The sequence below is a fragment of the Trachypithecus francoisi genome, unplaced genomic scaffold (genome assembly GCF_009764315.1).
Source record: "Trachypithecus francoisi isolate TF-2019V2 unplaced genomic scaffold, Tfra_2.0 Lachesis_group4, whole genome shotgun sequence".
In the NCBI taxonomy this organism is placed as follows: domain Eukaryota; kingdom Metazoa; phylum Chordata; class Mammalia; order Primates; family Cercopithecidae; genus Trachypithecus; species Trachypithecus francoisi.
This window is the reverse complement of record NW_022681469.1, coordinates 117,820,824-117,841,667: the sequence shown is the minus strand read 5'-3', so window position 1 is coordinate 117,841,667 and position 20,844 is coordinate 117,820,824. Positions and strand designations below refer to the sequence as shown.

General features: G+C 51.5%; 1 protein-coding gene across 3 annotated transcripts in view; it reads left to right on the top strand.

Annotated features, from left to right (window-relative positions):
* SRRM3 (serine/arginine repetitive matrix 3) overlaps window positions 1–20,844 on the top strand; it is an 86,998-nt gene that overhangs the window by 33,248 nt on the left and 32,906 nt on the right. For all 3 annotated transcript variants that reach the window (XM_033192628.1, XM_033192629.1, XM_033192627.1), the window contains exons 2-3: window positions 766–1,037; window positions 14,831–14,932. In XM_033192628.1, the coding sequence (XP_033048519.1) occupies window positions 805–1,037; window positions 14,831–14,932 (335 nt within the window). In that variant the 5' untranslated portion in view covers window positions 766–804. The remainder of the gene's footprint in view (window positions 1–765; window positions 1,038–14,830; window positions 14,933–20,844) is intronic.

Below are 20,844 nucleotides of genomic sequence, written 5' to 3'. Positions count from 1 at the left end.
AGCTCCAAGCCAAGTTGACTCCCACCCCACCCTGAGCCTACAGGAGGACGTGGCTGCCTGGAAAGCTAGTCAGTGTCAGCCTTGGTCACATCGCCAGAAGCAGTGTTTCCAGAACAAAGGAGGGGATAGTCCTGTAGGCCCAATCTGGGTGAGCCCGGCTTATCTGGAACGTCGGCTTTGGAGAAGTTGGCCAGATCAAACAGAGAGCTAAAATCTGCCTCTGGGGTGGGAATGGAGTAGGCTTTCATCTTCCCCTCTGTGCAGGGCTGCCCTGGGAGCAGACTGGTAGGTGGGAACACACGGAATGTAATCTGTGTCCCACCGGACAGAGCCAGGACAATGGGCCTGGTGTGTGTGTAAACGGTTTCAACTAAGCCGAAAGGAGAAATATGTCTGGGGAGTTAATGATGTGTGCAAGTGGGCGCTGGGATGTCTGGCCCAAGCATCCATGTAAGCCAGAGAGGATTATCCTCGGTAGTTCCTGGAGGTGACACGATTCCCAGCCAATGGCTTTTAGAGGCCATCCAGTCTGGCCTGCATCCGCCCACCTTACAGATGGGAAAAAGCCCAGATTCCAACCCACTCGTGCCCTGAGGTGTGACCCAAAGGTGCAAACCAGCCGTCTGTCTCCCTCTGCACCAGGAAAGGAAGCGGATTAGAGCCATGAGTGGGCCCTTAAATCTCCAGGATTAACTCGAGCAGAGAGGAGCTTAGCAGGTGGCCAAGAAGTGACCATCCCGCCTCGTGTCTGTGTCTGTCCCTCAGGGCCAGCGGCCCAGGCCAGCGGCTCCGGGGCCAGCCACGATGTCTTCCACCGTGAACAACGGGGCGGCCAGCATGCCCTCCCCACCCGACGCCGCTAACGGCTTCCCGCAGCCCAGCGCCTCCTCGGGAGCCTGGCCGCGGGCGGAGGAGGAGCTGCGTACCGCAGAGCCGGGCCTGGTGAAACGCGCGCACCGCGAGATCCTGGACCACGAGCGCAAGCGGCGCGTGGAGCTCAAGTGCATGGAGCTGCAGGAGATGATGGAGGAGCAAGGGTGAGCGGGCCGTGGGGCGGGGCTGGGGTGGGGAGATAGGCGGGGCGAGGGTGGGAGGAGGGAGTGATGCTGCTCGTGGGCGTGGCGAACGTCGTGGGCGGGGAGAAGGGCGGGGCTAGGGACTAGTCGGGCAGAGTCGGGCGACCGTGGGAACCCACGAGCCTTGTCCAGACAAGAGGCCAGAGTCCAGACCAATTGGGGTGAAGCCATTGCAAGTCCAGCTCATCTTTCATTTGTGTATTAGGTTGTTGCGAAAGTAATCGCGGTTTTTGCCATTAAAAGTAATGGCAAAAACCGGCCAGGCCTAGTGGCTCACACCTGTGATTCCAGCACTTTGAAAGGCTGAGGGGAGCGGATTATTTGAGGTCAGAAATTCGAGACCAGCCTAGCTAACATGGTGAAACCTCGTCTCTATGAAAAATACAAAAAAAAATTTAGCCGGGCGCGGTGACTCACACCTGTATTCCCAGCACTTTGGGAGGCCTAGGAGGGTGGATCATGAGGTCAGGAGTTTGAGACCAGCCTTGCCAACATGGTGAATCTTTGTCTCTACTAAAAATACAAAAATTAGCCAGGCTTAGTGATGCGTGCCTGTAATCCCAGCTACTCGGGAAGCTGAGGCAGGAGAATCACTTGAACCCGGGAGGCGGAGGTTGCGGTGAGCCGAGATTGGGCCACTGCACTCCAGCCTGGGCAACAGATCGAGACTCCCTCTCAAAAAAGAAAAAAGAAGGAAAGAAACTAGTGGGCTGGCTGCTGAAGGAGTCAAAGTCAAGAGCAGTGACTGCCCATCAGACTGTCAGTGAGCTGAGAAATCAGAAACTCCCTACACAGCGGGGCTGGAGCCTAGAGCCACATGGGGCCAGACACAGCCTGTGTCCTGCAGTCCTTCCAAGTCACACCTTTGTCTGTCCACCCCAGGCCTCCTGGGCTCCCTTAGACAGGGGCCACCATCTCTGAGGAGCTTAAGAAGACCCCCAGGCTTAGGCAGAGACAGTGAGTTGCTGAAGGCCAACTGGAAGGTGGAGGGCCAAGATGGGGGCCAAGATGGAGTCAGGATGAAGAGTCCTGCTGGCTGCCAGGCAGGGCTGCTTGTAGGGAGAAGAAGGGGTAATGGGGACCTGGTGCTCACCTCACCCAGAGGACCAGGTAGTGGGGAGGAGGCCCCTTGCAGAGAGGGATAGATGGATGGATGGCAGGATGCTGAGGATGCACAGAAAAGAGATTCCAGCTGGCAAGGGAACATGTTGATGAGCTGTGGGTACCAGAGGAGAGAATGAGATCCCAAGGGGCAGGGGCAAGAAGGGGCGAGGTGAGGAGCATCTTCTACAGTGAGAACCTCAGGTGGTGAATTAAATCTGTGAATCCAGCCAGATACGGTGGCTCACGCCTGTAATCCCAGCAATTTGGGAGGCCGAGGTGGGCAGATCACTTGAGGTCAGGAGATCGAGACCAGCCTGGCCAACATGCTGAAACCCCATCTCTATAACACACACACACAAAAGTGGGGTGTGGTGGCTCATGCCTGTAATCCCAGCATTATGGGAGGACAATGCAGGCGGATCATGAGGTCAGGAGATAGAGATCACCCTGGCTAACACCGTGAAACCCCATCTCCACTGAAAATACAAAAAATTAGCCGGGCATGGGGGCATGCACCTGTAGTCTCAGCTACTCAGGAGGCTGAGGCAGGAGAATCACTTGAACCTGGAGGCGGAAGTTGCAGTCAGCTGAGATCATGCCACTGCACTCCAGCCTGGGTGACAGAGCAAGACTCCGTCTCAAAAAATAAATAAATAAATAAAAATAAATTAGCCGGGCATGGTGGTGAGTGCCTGTAATCCCAGCCACTCAGGAGGCTGAGGCAGGAGAATCACTTGAACCTGGAAGGCAGAGGTTGCAGTGAGTCAAGATCGCGCCATTGCACTCCAGCCTGGGTGACAGCGCAAGACTCCATCTCAAAAACAAAACAAAAACAAACAAACCCTGCAAATTCCACCAAATTCTGTCTGGGGAGTTGAGGAGGGAGGGGAGTGTGGGCAGAGGACAAGAGGGTTGACAGGGACGGGCGAGGTGTCCCCTGCACTTTCCTGCTCCTCCTCCTCCCAGAACTCCACCCCCTTGATGAACCCATCCCCATCCTGAGCCCCTCTCCCTTCACTAAGTCCCCTCCTCTTCTCTGTACTTTCCCATCCTGAAAGCCCTCCCCTTCAAATACCCCCACCATTTCAAGGAACCTTCCCTTACTGAGCCCCTCCCCAAGCAAACGGTGATGGCATTTGGCCTTGTCCTGGGTGTTAGACCCCCAGCATCAAAGATCCCTGCTTCCCTGGGAAGCACCCACTATGTCCCCACTTGCTCAGTCAGGACCCCTTCCCCCACCCAAGCTCTCACTTGAGGTGGTCCTTATCCTGGAGCCACCCCCAAAAATCCAGCTCTTGGGTGACCCTCCCCCTGCCTTCCCCATCTGCAGCAGGCATTTGATCACGGCAGGGACAGGCATTCTGAGACTACCAAATCCAGGCTTCTGGCCCTATCTTGACCTTGACAAGCCACGGTTTACTCACCTGGAAAATAGGGGCACCTGTGTTCCGGAGCGGTTCTGAGAGTCTTCCGTTGAAGACACATGTGGGACTGCCCTGCCCCCAGCCAGTCCCCACAAAATGCCCAATAAACACCAGGCGCCCCTGCTCTTTTATCGAATCGAGCCATTAATATCCATTTCTAGAAACACCGGTTCGGTTGCGTTTATTTACTGGGTTCTCGGGCATTTGACAAATATTCACATCAGTCACAGGAACACACACTCTTTGGCCCCATTAAAAAGCAATCCTTTTCCTTAATATTGATGGCTGGCTAGCTAATCCACTGGCGATTGATGGCGTACTTGGAGTCACCTTCCCAGACAGCCTTGGCTTGCAGTCTGCAGTCACCGCAGGGCGGGACAGAGCCTCCAGCCTTTCTGATGTGACGCTCCCACCCGGCCCCCGGCATCCTCCCTGCCACCCTATTTATCTTCTTGCCATGCCTCTTTTTTTTTTTTTTTGAGATGGAATCTCACTCTGTCGTCCAGGCTGGAGTGCTGGAGTGCAGCGGCACGATCTCTGCTCACTGCAACCTCCGCCTCCTGGGTTCAAGTGATTTTCCTGCCTCAGCTTCCTGAGTAGCTGGGATTACAGGTGCATGCTACCACGCCCGGCTAATTTTTATATTTTTAGTAGAGACGGGGTTTCACCATATTGGGCAGGCTGGTCTTGAAATCCTGACCTCGTGAGCCACCTGCCTCGGCCTCCCAAAGTGCTGGGATCAAAGGCATGAACCACCGCACCCAACCAATTTTTGTATTTTTAGTAGAGACAGGGTTTTACCATGTTGGCCATGCTGGTCTTGAACTCCTGACCTCAAGTGAGCCACCTGTCTCAGCTTCCTAAAGTGCTGGGATTACAAGGGTGAGCCACCATGCCCAGATGCCAAGCCTCTTCTTGTGAGGACGTGGGTGAGGTGACAGAGCATAGCTCCATTCCTAGCTAGTTTTGGAACCTGTTTTTTTTTTTTTTTTTTTTTTTTTTTTTTTTTTTGAGATGGAGTTTCACTGTTGTTGCTCAAGCAGGAGTGCAATGGCATGATCTCTACTCGTTGCAGCCTCTTCCTCCTGGTTCAAGTGATTCTCCTGCCTCAGCCTCCCGAGTAGCTGGGACTACAGGCATGTGCCACCACACCCAGCTAATTTTTTGTATTTTTAGTAGTAACAGGGTTTCACCATGTCGGCCAGGCTGGTCTTGAACTGACTTCAGATGATCTGCCAGCCTCAGCCTCCTAAAGTGCTGGGATTACAGGCGTGAGCCACTGTGCCCGGCCTAGGCTTGGAGCTTTGAGCCCTCCCCTCTCCCTGTTCTGTTTGCTCATCTGTAAAATGGGAATAAAAAGGCTACCATCCCAGTCATTGTGGCTCATGCCTGTAATCCCAGGACTTTGGGAGGCTGAGGAGGGAGGATCACTTGAGCCCAGGAGTTTGAGACCAGCCTGGGCAACATAGCGAGCCCACCTGTTCCCCATCTACAAAAAAAAATATTTTTTTAATTAGCCAGGTGTGGTGGCACATGCCTGTGTTCCCAGCTACTCAGAAGGCTAATGTGAGAAGATTACTTAAGCCTGAGAAGTCGAGGCTACAGCGAGCTATGATTGCACCACTGCACTCCAGACTGGGTGGCAGAGCAAGACCCCATCTAAAAACAAAAAACAAAAACACAACGGCCGGGTGCGGTGGCTCAAGCCTGTAATCCCAGCACTTTGGGAGGCCGAGACGGGCGGATCACAAGGTCAGGAGATCGAGACCATCCTGGCTAATACGGTGAAACCCCGTCTCTACTAAAGAATACAAAAAACTAGCCAGGCGACGAGGCCGGCGCCTGTAGTCCCAGCTACTTGGGAGGCGGAGGCAGGAGAATGGCGTGAACCTGGGAGGCGGAGCTTGCAGTGAGCTGAGATCCGGCCATCGCACTCCAGCCTGGGCGACAGAGACGGGCGGATCACGAGGTCAGGAGATCGAGACCATCCTGGCTAACACGGTGAAACCCCGTCTCTACTAAAAAAAAATACAAAAAATTAGCCGGGCGAGATGGCGGGCGCCTGTAGTCCCAGCTACTCGGGAGGCTGAGGCGAGAGAATGGCGTAAAAACCCGGGAGGCGGAGCTTGCAGTGAGCTGAGATCCAGCCACTGCACTCCCGCCTGGGCGACAGAGCGAGACTCCGTCTCAAAAAACAAAAACAAAAACAAAGCAAAACAAAACAAAGCAAAAGGTCGCTGTCTGGCCTAATGCAGGAACTCATGCCTGTAATCCCAGTACTTTGGGATACCAAGACAGGAGGTTTTCTTGAGGCCAGGAGGCCTGGGCAACATAGGAAGTCCCTGCCTCTACCAAAAAATAAACAATTGCGGGGCGCAGTGGCTCATGCCGGTAATCCCAGCACTTTGGGAGGCCGAGGCAGGTGGACCACCTGAGGTTAGGAGTTCGAGACCAGCCTGGCCAACATGGTGAAACCCTGTCTCTACTAAAAATACAAAACAATTAGCCAGTTGTGGTGGTGGATGCCTGTAATCCTGGCTACTCTGGAGGCTGAGGCAGGAGAATCGCTTGAACCCAGGAGATGGAGGTTGCAGTGAGAGCTGAGATCGCGCCATTGCACTCCAGCCTGGGCAACAAGAGCAAAACTCCATCTCAAAAATAAATAAATAATAAATAAATAAATAATAATTAGCTGGGCATAGTGACATACTCCTGTAATCCCAGCACTTTGGGAGGCTGGCGTGGGAGAATCGCTTGAGGCCAAGAGTTTGAGACCAGCCTGTGTAACATAGCAGGACTCCATCTCTACTTTAAAAAATATAAAAATAACAAATAAAAAGGCCACCATGCCTCTCAAAGCTCTGGTGCAGAAAATGATTATCTAGGAAGCACTGGGTCTGGGCACAGACAGACAAAATTAAACATTCTTCACTCTGAGGAACTCTTAAAATTCTGTGTCCCCTCACCCCACTCCTGTCCCAGAGAGTGACCCAGGAATCCCCAAAGCCACAATGCATTTGGCATGCCCTTCCCTTATGGCCCATGGAGTGGCATGAGGACTAAGGGAGCCAGACTGGCTGGGGGAGCACCTGGGCCAAGAGGCTGGGGACCCTGGGACAGACATCACTGCCCCATTACTCTTCCCCCATCCACACACAAGCCCTTGACTTTTTTTTTTTTGGAGACAGAGTCTCGCTCTGTCACCCAGGCTGGAGTGCAATGGCACCGTCTTGGCTCACTGCAACCTCCACCTCCCGGGTCCAAGTGATTCTCCTGCCTCATCCTCCCAAGTAGCTGGGATTAGAGGCATGTGCCGCCATGCCCAGCTAATTTTGTATTTTTAGTAGAGATGGGGTTTCACCATGTTGGTCAGTCTGGTCTCAAACACCTCAAGTGATCTGCCCGTCTCGGCTTCCCAAAGTGCTGGGATTACAGGTGTGAGCCACCACGCCCGGCCTAGAAGCCCTTGACTTTGAGTCTGAGGCTTTGGCCATGCTAGCCAGCCTTCCTGCATGGCCCTAGGCTGGCCGGCTCTGCCGCCTCCACAGGGAGCAAGGGGTTTGGGTAGCAGCTTCCCCTTATCCCAGCCTTTGCCTCCAGGCAGAAGAGAGAGAAGAGGCCCAAGTGATTCTCGGAGCTGGTGCCATGCCGACCTGGCAGGAGTCTCATGTAGAAAAGGGCAGGGAGCCTGGGATGACTGTACACTCTGTCCCCACTGCCCTGGGACAGATAAGCTTCAGTTGCTACTATTTATTTACTTATTTATTTTTGAGATGGAGTCTCGCTCTGTTGCCCAGGCTGGAGTACAGTGGCGTGATCTCAGCTCACTGCAACCTCTGCCTCCTGGGTTCAATTGATTCTCCTGCTTCAGCCTCCCGAGTAGCTGGGACTACAGGCGTGTACCACCACACCCTGCTGATTTGTGTACTTTTAGCAGACACAAGGTTTCATCATGTTTGCCAGGCTAGGGTCAAACTCCTGACCTCAAGTGACCCACCCATCTTGGCCTCCCAAAGTGCTGGGATTACAGGCGTGAGCCACCATGTCTGGCCAGTTGCTACCATTTATTGAGCACTTACTATATGCCAGGCACTGTGCAAAGTGATGTAAATACATCACATCTGTGTTAGTCAACTTTGCATTGCTCTAAAGGAATACCTGAGGCTGGGTAACTTATCAAGAAAAGAAGTTTACTTGGCTCATGGTTCTAGAGGCTTGTACAGAAGCATGGTGCCAGCATCCAACTGGCTTCTGACGAGGCCTCAGGAAGCTTTTAGTCATAATGGAAAAGAAGGGGAGCCAGTATGTCACATGGCAACAGAGGGAGAAAGAGGGAGAGGAGAGATACCCCAGACTCCTTAAAACAATCATCTCTTTCCTAAACTAATAGAGCAGCAGTCCCTAATCTTTTCGGCGCTAGATACCAGTTTTGCGGAAGAAGTTTTTTCTGGCTGGGCACGGTGGCTTATGCCTGTAATCCCAGCACTTTGGGAGGCCGAGGTGGGTGGATCACCTGAGGTTGGGATTTTGAGACCAACCTGACCAACATGGAGAAACTCTGTCTGTAGTAAAAATACAAAAATTAGCCTGGTGTGGTGGCGGGTGCCTGTAGTCCCAGCCACTTGGGACGCTGAGGCAGGAGAATCACTTGAACACGGGAGATGGAGGTTGTGGTGAGCCGAGATTGTACCATTGCACTCCAGCCTGGGCAACAAGAGTGAAACTCCATCTCAAAAAAAAAAAAAAAGAAAAATTTTCCATGGACTGGGGCTGCGGGGGATGGTTTCAGGATGATTCGAGCACATTGCATTTATTGTGCAGTTTATTTCTGTTATTATTAGATTGTAGTATGTAATGAAATAATTCTGCAACTCACCATCATGTGGAGTCCGTGGGAGCCCTGAGCTTGTTTTCCTGCAGCTAGACAGTCCCTTCTGGGGGTGATGGGAGACAGTGACAGATCATCAGGCATTAGATTCTCATAAGGAGCATGCAACCTACATCCCTCGCATGCGCAGTTCACAACAGGGTTCCCACTCCTCTGAGAATCTAATGCCACCGCTGATCTGACGGGAGGCGGAGCTCAGGCGGTCATGGGAGTGATGCGGAGCGGCTGTAAATACAGGTGAAGCTTTGCTCCCTTGCCCGCTGCTCACCTCCTGCTGTGTGGCCCAGTTCCTAATAGGCCACAGAGTGGTACCCCCACCTGGTGTATTAGGGACCCCTGTAATAGAGTGAAAACTCACTCATGACCACAGGGAGGGCACCGAGCCGTTCTTGAGGGATCCATCCCCATGACCCAAACACCTCCCACCAGACCCCACCCCCAACACTGAGGATCACATTTCAACATGAGATTGGGAGGGGACTAATATCCAGATGACTAATATCCAGATGACAATCTTGAAAGGTGGGTCGTGTGCCCATTTCACCAATGTGGAAGCTAAGGCTGGGAGAAGCGTATGGACTTGCCCAAGGTCACAGAACTGGGAAGTGGGAGGTGCCAGGATTCAAAAGTAGGACTGTTGGGCTCCTCTGTCTCTCCGTCATCACTGTCCCAAGTGGCTCAGCTGAGAGGATTGACTCCAAGAGATGTGAGGGGAAAGGACACTCAGAGGTGGTGGTCACGCTTGAGACCAATCACCAGGTGTCATCCTTGGGTCCCCAGCTTCTCCCAACAAGATGCCCTGGGGCATAGAGGGACCCTCCCCAAGCCTCTGAGTTGGTTCAATCCAGCAGCCCGTCCCTAACAGAGAGGTGTGGGAGTTCATCAACTTGCCTCCAACCCACTGACTCCAGGATGACCCCCAGCCCTGCATATATGCTGCTGCAGTCTCCATGAAACCTATTTGTGCCAATTTCCTACCCTTCCATGTGCCAAAGACCCCCAGGAAAGGGGGCTTGGACCCTGGCCTGAAGCTGCCCCCCGCCATCCCACCCCCGACCAAGCAGCTGGGGAATGACCCAGCCTCACCCTTAGGCCATCTCCTCCCCAAACCCACCTGGCCCAGAGTCCCATGCCAGTCTCTGTCTCCCTCCCTGGGGCCTGTAAGTTAGGGACTAAGGAGTGTTGAAGGGCCTGTGCTATGTTTGTCTCTGTGCTGGTGACAGTGACAAGCTAGTCTCTGGAAGAGAAGGTGATGTGGGAGCAATTGCTCTCTGCCTCTGCTGGGGGGCGGGTGGGGCACTGCTCTTTCTTCCTGGGTGCCAGGCGCTGCACTGCCCAACTCACATGCCCAGACAAGGGACCTCCAGGTGAATGCCCAAGCCTGAGGGCCACACAGGGACTGAGGTGGACACTGAGGAGCCAGCGCCCTGAACTTGGTGGAGCTGGTTAGTAGCATCAGTGCAGGGTGGCCTGAGCCATGAGGGGATAGGGGGTTAGAAGAAAAGCTCCCCACCCCTACCAGGCCAGGACCCATCCCTCCCCATGGTGAGCAACACAGCAGGCTGAACCTGCACAGACTCCGACCCTAGCTGGGGGTCAGGGGACACCTGCTTAAGAAGTAGGTGGTGGCTGGGCACAGTGGAACATGTCTGTAATCCCAGCACTTTGGGAGGCCGAGGTGGGTGGATTACTTGAGGTCAGGAGTTCGAGACCAGCCTACCCAATGTGTTGAAACCCCGTCTCTACTAAAAATATAAAAATTAGCTGGGCATGGTGGCGGTTGCCTGTAGTCCCAGCTGCCGGGGAGGCTGAGGAGGAGAATTGCTTGAACCTGGGGGGCGGAGGTTGCAGTGAGCCGAGATTGTGCCACCGCACTCCAGCCTCAGCGACAGAGCAAGACTCCCTCTCAAAAAAAAAAAGTAGGTGGTGCTTCTTACCCAACCAGACCCCCTGACTCAACCAATTGGTCCCCAAGCCATCTCCCTCCTAGACGGCTTTTTGTCCATTTCTCCCCTTTCATCCTCAAGACCTCTCTCCCTGCTCTGGCTTCACTGTCTCCTTCTGAACCCCTATGGTAGCACAACACCAGCTTTCTGCCTCCAGTTCCCTCTTCTCCAGCCACGAATTCACCAGAGCCATCTTTTCAAAAGGAGAATCCAATCTTAAAACTCTCCATGCCTCTCCATCACCAGTCACTCATTTAGCACAAATTTCTGGATGCCACAATGTGACAGGCATGGTGCCAGGTGCTGGGACTGCCCCTGGGAACCAGACAAGGCCCCTGCCCACAGCAAACTCCAGGCCAGTGTTGGATACAGACCAGCAAACAGATAATTACTGGAGCCTGAACCACCTGCCAGGAGTTGGGATGTACGGGTTGCTATGGAAATGCAAACGCTAGCATTGAACCTGAAATGGGGGGAGGCATCCATCTTACTGTAAACATCCAAGGAGTCAAATCTTCGCCGTGATTATTTCCACAGGGTAAACCTGGAAATTAATTTATGAATCAAAGCATGTGTTCATTTTTAAAAAAGGCTTTTGAAGATAATTGTCAAATTGCTATCCCACAAATATTTGTTGAAGGAGCAGAGGGAAGGAGGGAGTAGAGAGATGGGATTTCTGAAAGGAAAAAACAAAACATACCATTTTCTTTTTTTTTTTTTTTTTTTTTTTGAGATGGAGTCTGGCTCTGTCGCCCAGGCTGGAGTGCAGTGGCCGGATCTCAGCTCACTGCAAGCTCCGCCTCCCGGGTTTACGCCATTCTCCTGCCTTAGCCTTCTGGGTAGCTGGGACTACAGGCGTCCGCCACCTCGCCTGGCTAGTTTTTTGTATTTTTTAGTAGAGACGGGGTTTCACCATGTTAGCCAGGATGGTCTCGATCTCCTGACCTCGTGATCCGCCCGTCTCGGCCTCCCAAAGTGCTGGGATTACAGGCTTGAGCCACCGAGCCCAGCAAAACATACCATTTTCATGGATGGCTGAGTGGGGAGAGCTGGACCCATGCTGCCACCATGTCTTTTTTTTTTTTTAGTCTTCTTTTTTAATTTTTTAAAAATTATTTTTTAAGGCCGGGCGCGGTGGCTCAAGCCTGTAATCCCAGCACTTTGGGAGGCCGAGACAGGCGGATCACGAGGTCAGGAGTTCGAGACCATCCTGGCTAACACGGTGAAACCCCATCTCTACTAAAAAATACAAAAAAAGCTAGCCGGGCGAGGTGGCTGGCACCTGTAGTCCCAGCTACTCGGGAGGCTGAGGCAGGAGAATGGTGTAAACCTGGGAGGCGGAGCTTGCAGTGAGCTGAGATCCGGCCACTGCACTCCAGCCTGGGCGACAGAGCGAGACTCCGTCTCAAAAAAAAAAAAAAAAAAAAAATATTTTTTAAAACTTTGCTGGATCCGAAAAAATTTTTAAATAATTTTTTAAAAATTTAATATACATAGTAGTTATATATATTTATAGGGTACATGAGATGTTTTGATACAATGCAATGTGAAATAAGCACATCATGGAGAAGGAAGTATCCATCCCCTCCAGCATTTATCCTTTGAGTTACAAATAATCCAACTATATTCTTTAAGTTATTCAGAAATATACAATTAAGTTATTATTCACTGTAGTTACCTTGTTGGGCTATCCAACAGTAGGTGTTTTTTTGTTGTTGTTGTTTTTGTCTTTGTTTTTGTTTTATTGTTTTTTTAGATGGAGTCTCACTCTGTCACCCAGGCTGGAGTGTGGTGGTGCAATCTCAGCTCACCACAATCTCCACCTCCGGGGTTCAAGCAATTCTCCTGCCTCAGCCTCCTGGGTAGCTGGGATTACGGGGTGTGCACCACCACACCCAGCTAATTTTTTATATTTTTGGTAGAGACGGGTTTTCACCATGGTAGCCAGGCTGGTCCTGAACTCCTGACCTCAGGTGATCCGCCCACCTCCACCTCCCAAAGTGCTGGGATTACAGACGTGAGTCACTGCACCTGGCCAGTAGGTCTTATTCATTCTATTTTTTGGTATCCATTAATCATCCCTACCTCCCTCACCATGTTCTCTGTCCAAGACAATGACCTACAGCCCAGGGAGAGCAGAGAGAAAGGTCTGGGGCAAATAAGCCTTAGTTGTTACCGTTTGTTGGGCACCTACTCTATGCCAGGCACTGTGCAAAGTGCTATAAGGGCATCACTACCATGAATCCTCTGACAACCTTGAAAGGCAGGTTGTGTTCCCATTTCACAGATGTAGAAGCTAAGGCTAGAAAAGTTGTGTAGTGGGGTGCAGCGCACCAACATGGCACAAGTATACATATGTAACAAACCTGCACGTTATGCACATGTACCCTAGAACTTAAAGTATAATAATAAAAATAAATAAATAAATAAAAAATAAAAATAAAAAATAAAAAGAGCTTATTGCCACAAAAAAAGAAAAAAAAGAAAAGTTGTGTAGTGGCCAGGTACGGTGGCTCACGCCTGTAATCCCAGCACTTTGGGAGTCTGAGCTGGGCGGATCATCTGAGGTCAGGAGTTCATGACCAGCCTGGCCAACATGGTGAAACCCCGTCTCTACTAAAAATACAAAAATTAGCTGGGCATGGTGACAGGCACCTGTAATCCCAGCTGTTTGGGTGGCTGAGGCAGGAGAATCACTTGAACCCGGGAGGTGGAGGTTGCAGTGAGCCAAGATCGCACCACTGCACTCCAGCCCAGGCGACACAGCGAAACTCCACCTCAAAAAATAAAACTAAAAAAAAAAAAGAGAGAGAAAAGAAAAGTTGTATAGGTGTACACAAGTGTATAGAAGTGTTGGGTTGAAACAACTCAGAGGCCTACGGCGGGTCCCTCCATGCCCAGGGCATCTTGCTGGGAGAAGCTGGGGACCCCAGGGTGACATCTGGCTACTGGACAAAGAGGCCTCAAGTGTGACCACCACCTCTGAGCATCCCCTGCCCTCATATTTTTCTAGGTCAAGCCTCTTAGCTGAGCCCCGGGGGCCAGTGATGAAAAGGAGAGCCTAAAGAGTACAGCAGTCCTGTTTTTGAATCCAGGCACCTGCCATTTCCCAGCTCTGTGAGGTTGGGCAAGTCAATTCACTGTGCCTTAGCTTCTACATCTGTGAAATGGGAATGTGACCTGCCTTTCGAGGTTGTCAGAGGATCCCTTCAGTAACAGCTGCTGGACACCTGCTATATGCCGGCACAGAGCCAGGGCTGCATGATCAAAGACCTCTAGGGGCAGTGTGGACACAGGCTGGAGGGAGAGACCCCAGAGGAACTGGAAGGCCAGGAGGCGGCTGTCATGGAGAAGCAGTGAGAGAGAATGACCACTGACACCAGGAGTGGGAGCAGGGATGAGGAGTAGATAACTGCACTTTGGTCCCTAGACTGAGACTGGGCTTATAGTGGGAGGAGAAGGGGAGTAGAGACGTCAGGGACTTCCATTTGAGGCCCAGACATCAGCCATCCCCTACCCCAAGCCAGCAGCAGAAAGAAGCAATGAAACTACCCCTTACCCCCCGACAACCCCCCTACAAGCCACTTGGCAGCCTTACTCTTGCAGAAATGGGGGTGCTTTGAGGACCGCCCATGGCTGTATAAGGATCAGATGTCACGGAGGCCAGCAGAAAAGGCTGTGTATGTCTCAAAGCCAAAATTCTCACTCATCCCCTAAAATTCTCGAAAGAGCCTCTGCAGTCTGGATGTGGGAGGGAGGCTGGCCCTGGGGATGGAGGAGGGTGCGGAGAAGGGGCTCAGCCTCACCTGAGGGGCGAAGGGGTCACCTCTCCCCACCTCTGGGAACAAGTTTTCCTTTTGTCTGTTTGTTTGTTATTTGATTGGTTGATTGAGCTGGTGTACAATGTTTTGTTGCTGTTGTTGTTTGCTTTTTGGGACGGAGTCTCTGGGTCGCCTAGGCTGGTGTGCAGTGGCATGATCTTGGTTCACTGCAACCTCTGCCTCCTGGGTTCAAGTGATTCTCCTACCTCAGCCTCCTCAGTAGCTGGGATTTACAGGCGCCCACCACCCCACCCAGCTAATTTTTGTATTTTTCGTAGAGATAGGGGTTCGCCATGTTGGCCAGGCTGGTTTTGCACTCCTGAGCTCAGGTGATCTGCCTGCCTTGGATACCCAAAGAGCTGGGATTACAGGCGAGAGCCACTGCACCCAGCCAGGCTTGTGTACAATGAACTTGAGCTTCCTCAGTACTCTGTGACCTTGGAGAGGTTATTGCAAGCTGGAGTGTGTGCTTGTGACCCAGGGGTTGGGGGGAACTGGGCTGAGTGGGGAGTAGGAAAGAGGGAACCAAATTCGGGAGACCAGCCCCTTCACCCTCTCTGTGCCCCCGCAGGTATTCGGAGGAGGAGATTCGGCAGAAAGTGGGGACATTCCGGCAGATGCTGATGGAGAAGGAGGGAGTGCTCACCAGGGAGGACCGGCCTGGGGGCCACATGTGAGTGCTTACCTGTGTGCAGATCGGGGAGAGGGAGTGCAGGCTCAGGCAGCAGCTGGGTACTAGAGGGGCCTGTCCAGGTGCTCCCTCAGGTGGCTTGGTCTGGTTGGGGCTCAGGTGAGGGGGTAGAGAGGAAGAAGAGAAGGAGGAGGAGAGGAGGGCATGAACTCTGCCCACTGGAAATGTTGGCCTGGCCCAGGGACATCTGGACATCACCGACAGCCTCCTCCTACCCACCCTGGGTCCTACCTCTGGCTCAGCAGTGGGAGGGGTGGGGGAGGCAGCCCAGATCTCAGCTCAGGGGATTCTGAGCTGCAAATCAGAAGACTTCAGATATGCCCTGAGCCCAACATTGTCTCTGGCCGACAAAGTGACCCCAGGCAAGCCCCAATGATTCCCTCCTATAGAAATGAAATTTGGGCAGGGTACAGTGGCTCAAGCCTGTAATCCCAGTACTTTGGGAGGCCAAGTCAGGCAGATCACTTGAGGTCAGGAGTTCGAGACCAGCCTGGCCAACATGTCGAAACCCTGTCTCTACTAAAAATAGAAAAATTATCTGGGCATGGTGGCGCACGCCTGTAATCCTAGCTACTTGGGAGGCTGAGGCAAAAGAATTGCTTGAACCCAGAAGGCAGAGGTTGCAGTGAGCCAAGATCCTGCCACTTACTCTATCCTGGTCAACAGAGCGAGATTCCATCTCAAAAAATAAAACAGAATAAAATAAAATAAAATTCAGAGTAAGCACACACTCTGGGAAGTAAGAGCCCACACACCAAATCCCACTGCTACCATGACCAATGACTTGGTGGATAAAGAGGGTGTAAGGCTGGGCATGGTGGCTCACACCTGTAATCCCAGTACTTTGGGAGGCCAAGGTGGGAGGATTGCTTGAGCTCAGGAGTTTGAGACCACCCTGAGCAACATGGTGAAACTCAGTCTCTACAAAATACACAAAAATTAGCTGGGCATGGTGGCGCAGGCCTGTAATCCCAGCTACTTAGGAAGCTGAGGCACGAGAATCACTTGAACCTGGGAGGCGAAGGTTGCAGTGAGCTGTGCCACTGCACTCCAGCCTGGATGACAGAGTGTGACTCTGTCTAAAAAAAAAAAAAAAAAGGTGTATGGCTTTGCTGAGGTCACGCTTCTGCCTCCTGTCACAGGATAGGAGGAACACCGGTTTGCTCTGGGTCTCTGGGTGGGCCTTGGATCAAACAGGCAAGTTATAGCAAGGCAAATATTGTCTCAGATCAGAGGCGAACTGTGAACCACTCAAAACCATACAAACACTGGAGGAGGCTGCATTACGAGGGTGGACACAGCCTGTGCCTGGGAGTGTCCAGCCATGGCTGGCCGAGCTCCATGCCTGGCAGGCACTGTGTGCTCAGGCAGTGTGGCTGAATCCACTCAGATGGGCCTTCCCCTTGTTCACCCTCAGTTTCCCCGCCCAGCACCAACATCTCATGTTTCTCTGGCTAGAAGTAAAATTAGCTGGAGTATGTGGTGCATGCCTGTAATCCCAGCTACTTGGGAGGCTGAGGCCGGAGAATCACTTGAACCCAGGAGGCAGAGGTTGCAGTGAGCCGAGACCGCCCCACTGCACTCCAGCCTGGGCGACAGAGTGAGACTCCGTCTCAAAAAATAATAATAATAAAATAATTTTAAAAAATCTTAGCCTACATGCAGGAATGGGTAAAAAGTCCCTTAAACAAAAATGGAGTTAACTATATTCATTAATTTGCTGTTCTGCTATCCCAGCAGACCTTCTGAGTGATTCTCCTGTTGCAGTCATCCTTTCCTTCCTTCCTTCCTTCCTTCCTTCCTTCCTTCCTTCCTTCTTCTTTCTTTCTTTCTTTCTTTCTTTCCTTTCTTTTTCTTATTTATTTTTGAGACAGGGTTTTGCCCTGTTGCCCAGACTGGAGTGCAGTGGTATAATCTCAGGTCACTGCAACCTCCATCTCCCGGGTTCAAACTATTCTCCTGCCTCAGCCTTCTGAGTAGCTGGGATTACAGGTGCATGCCACCACGGTCCGGCTAATTTTTGGGTTTTTTTGGAGATGGAGTTTCACTCTTATCGCTCAGGCTGGAGTGCAGTGGTGTAATCTTGGCTCACTGCAACCTCCACCCCGGGGGTTCAAGCAATTCTCCTGCCTCAGCCTCCTGAATAGCTGGGATTACAGGTGCCCGCCACCATGCCCGCTAATTTTTCTGTATTTTTAGTAGAGACAGGGTTTTGCCATATCGGCCAGTCTGGTCTCGAACTCATGACCTCAGGTGATCGACCCACATCAGTCGACCCACATCGGCCTCCCAAAGTGCTAGGATTACAGGCATGAGCCACCACACCCGGTCTTAGTCATCGTAAAGGCTGGCAGCGCTGTAGGAACAGACAGACCTCAGTGGGAAATAGGGAAACCCTTCTTGCAGACTTTCTGTATTGCTGGGTAGTGAGGGGTAAAGTATTTCCCAACTTACCCCACTTCCCCCTCATCTCTCTGGCCAGAGTAGGAGGAAAACAGAAACAGAGGCAGGCTGCAGCCTGGGTGACGAAGCAAGACTCCATCTCATAAATAAATAAATAAGATTAATACATGTAAAGTGCTCATCGCACCTGGTGCCTGGGTCAGTAATTATCATAATATGGACTGTGTCATATTGTTGTCCCGCAGTCTGAGAAGCAAAGGAAAAAGCTCGAGGCCGGATTCATCTCTGTTTCTATCATCACTACCCCCACCCAGGGCCCCTGGCAGGCCTGGCAGCCTGGCTAAGTGATGAGCAGAATCCCTTTGCCTGGATTCCTTGCCCCCTTCCCACATCTGAGCCCTTTCATCTGTCAGTTGGCCATTGTGCTCCTGGCTAATGGGAAACAGGACCAGTTAATTAGTGAAAGTGCTGGCATGAGGAAGAGCCACCGGCAGTCTGCTCTGCCCACGGCGGTCAGCCCGACGCCTGTCTTCTGTGGAGCTGTGTTTCACTTCCACACGCTCTTTGTCCCTTTGTAGCAGACTCTGACTGGGTCCACTTTGATCAGCTCTGTGGGGCTCAGTTTGTTTTCACAAGGGGATAAAACTTCTCCTGCCTACTCCCCAGACATGATCAGGAGTAAACTAGTTAGCAAACATGAATTTAAGGCTGGATATGGTGAATCACGCCTGTAATCCCAGCAGCACTTTGGAAGGCTGAGGTGGGAGGATCGCTTGAGGCCAGGAGTTCCAGACCAGCCTGGGCAACATAGCAAGACCCCATCTCTATTAAAAATTAAAAAAAAAAAAAGGTTGGGAGCTGTAGTTCATACCTGTAATCCCAGCATTTTGGGAGGCTGAGACAGTTGGATCACTCGAGGTCAGGAGTTCGAGACCAGCCTGGCCAACATGGTGAGACCCCCGTCTCTACTAAAAATACAAAAAATTAGCTAACCATGGTGGCACACACCTGTAATCCCAGCTACTCTGGAACTGGGAGGCTGAGGCAGGAGAATTTCTTCTTTTTTTTTTTTTTTTTTTTGAGACAGAGTCTGGCTCTGTCGCCCAGGCTGGAGTGCGGTGGCTGGATCTCAGCTCACTGCAAGCTCCACCTCCCAGGTTTACGCCATTCTCCTGCCTCCGCCTCCCAAGTAGCTGGGACTACAGGCGCCCGCCTCGTCGCCCGGCTAGTTTTTTGTATTCTTTAGTAGAGACGGGGTTTCACCGTATTAGCCAGGATGGTCTCGATCTCCTGACCTTGTGATCCGCCCGTCTTGGCCTCCCAAAGTGCTGGGATTACAGGCTTGAGCCACCGCGCCCGGCCATGGAGAATTTCTTGAACCCAGGAGGTGGAGGTTGCACTGAGCCGAGATCACACAACCGCACTCCAGCCTTGGCAGCAGAGCGAGGCTCTGTCTCAAAAAAGAAATAAAAACAAAAATAAATGTTAAAAGAAAACATGAAAATTTAAGAGCATTAAAACATTAAACAAATCTAGGACTCAGAGAGCACACACCCACAACAGTATCTATCAAGTTGGAAGGGGATGAGTGAGCTGGAAGACCTCACGTTAGCTTACATCTCCAGCAGGGAAGGTCAGCCAGCGCATTCAAGGGCTGTGTCATTTGCACATGAGCTCTCAAAGCCAATTGCTAGATGAACTTATATAGGTGTTTGTTTGTTTTTGAGACAGAGTCTCACTCTGTCACCCAGGGTGGAGTGCAGTGGTGTGATCTCTGCTCACTGCAACCTATGCTTTCCAGGTTCAAGTGATTCTCCTGCCTCAGTCTCCCAAGTAGCTGGGATTGTAGGCACGTGCCACCATGCCCGGCGAATTTTTGTATTTTCAGTAGAGACGGGGTTTAGCCATGTTGTCCAGACTGGTCTCGAACTCCTGACCTCAAGTGATCTGCCCACCTCGGCCTCCCAAAGTGGTGGGATTACAGGCGTGAGGCACTATGCCTGGCCTCATTTCATTTGATTTGTAGAAATGGGATCTTACTATGTTGCCCAGGCTGCTCTCAAACTCCCAGCCTCAAGTGATCCTCTCACCGTAGCCTCAACTTATATGCCTTACTAAAACTTGACATTATAGGGAATGTTCCTTTTCTACTCTGCACCTCAGTTTTCTCATCTGCAAAATGGAAGGGGTGCAATTTCTGTAAATCATTGAGGAGCTATGAATGGGATTGTGAACTGTGAAGTACTCTTTAAACATTAAAGAACAGGCCAGGCGTGGAGGCTTCCATCTGTAATCCCAGCACTTTGGGAGGCCAATGCGAGAGGATCACTTGAGGTCAGGAGTTTGAGACCAGCCTGGCCAACATGGTGAAACTCTACTAAAAATATAATAGTTAGCCGGGCATGGTGGTGGGCACCTGTAATCCCAGCTACTCAAGAGGCTGAGGCAGGAGAATGGCTTGAACCCAGGAAGTGGAAGCTGTTGCAGTAAGCCAAGATCGCGCCACTGCATTCCAGCCTGGGTGACAGAGCAAGACTCCATCTCAAATAAATAAATAAATAACATTAAAGAACATTGTTCTTGGCCAGGCACAGTGGCTCACGCCTGTAATCCCAGCACTTTGGGAGATTGAGGTTGGTGGATCACCTGAGGTTGGGAATTTGAGACCAGCCTGACCAACATGGAGAAACCTCATCTCTACTAAAAATACAAAATTAACTGGGCATGGTGGCACATGCCTGTCATCCCAGCTACTCGGGAGGCTGAGGAAGGAGAATTGCTTGAACCTGGGAGGCGAAGGTTGCAGTGAGCCAAGATCGCACCACTGCACTCCAGCCTGGGCAACAAGAGCGAAACTCTGTTTCAAAAACAAACAAACAAACAAAAAAACAAAAAACATTGTTCTTAGTGGTAGTGTCATCTAGGAGAAGCAGAATAGGAGAGTCTAGGATTCTAACCCTGGGAGATCCCACACAGCACAAAGCCAGTAAAGGAAGCCTCAGCCCAGGTCCATGTTTGTCCCTGGGACTCTCGGGACAGGCTGTATCAGAAGTTTCCAAGACCTTGTGTCTGCTCCTCTACTCTGTGCTCATCTTTTTTTTTTTTTTTTTTTTTTTTTTTTTTTTTGAGATGGAGTCTCACTGTCACCCAGGCTGGAGTGCAGTGATGCAATCACAGCTCATTGCTGCCTTGAACTCCTGGGCTCAAGTAGTCAACCCGCCAGGACTACAGGCATGCACCACCACATCCAGCTAATCTACATGTTTTTTTGTACAGACAGGGGTCTTGCTTTCTTGCTCAGGCTAGTTTTAAACTCCTGGTCTCAAGCAATATTCCCACTTAAGCCTCCCGAGTTGCTGGGATGACAGGCGTGGGCCACTGTGCCTGGCTAAACTGGGCTATTTTGAGACAGAGTTTCACTCTTGTTGCCCAGGCTGGAGTGCAATGGCACAATCTTGGCTCACTGCAACCTCTGCCTCCCAGGTTCAAGC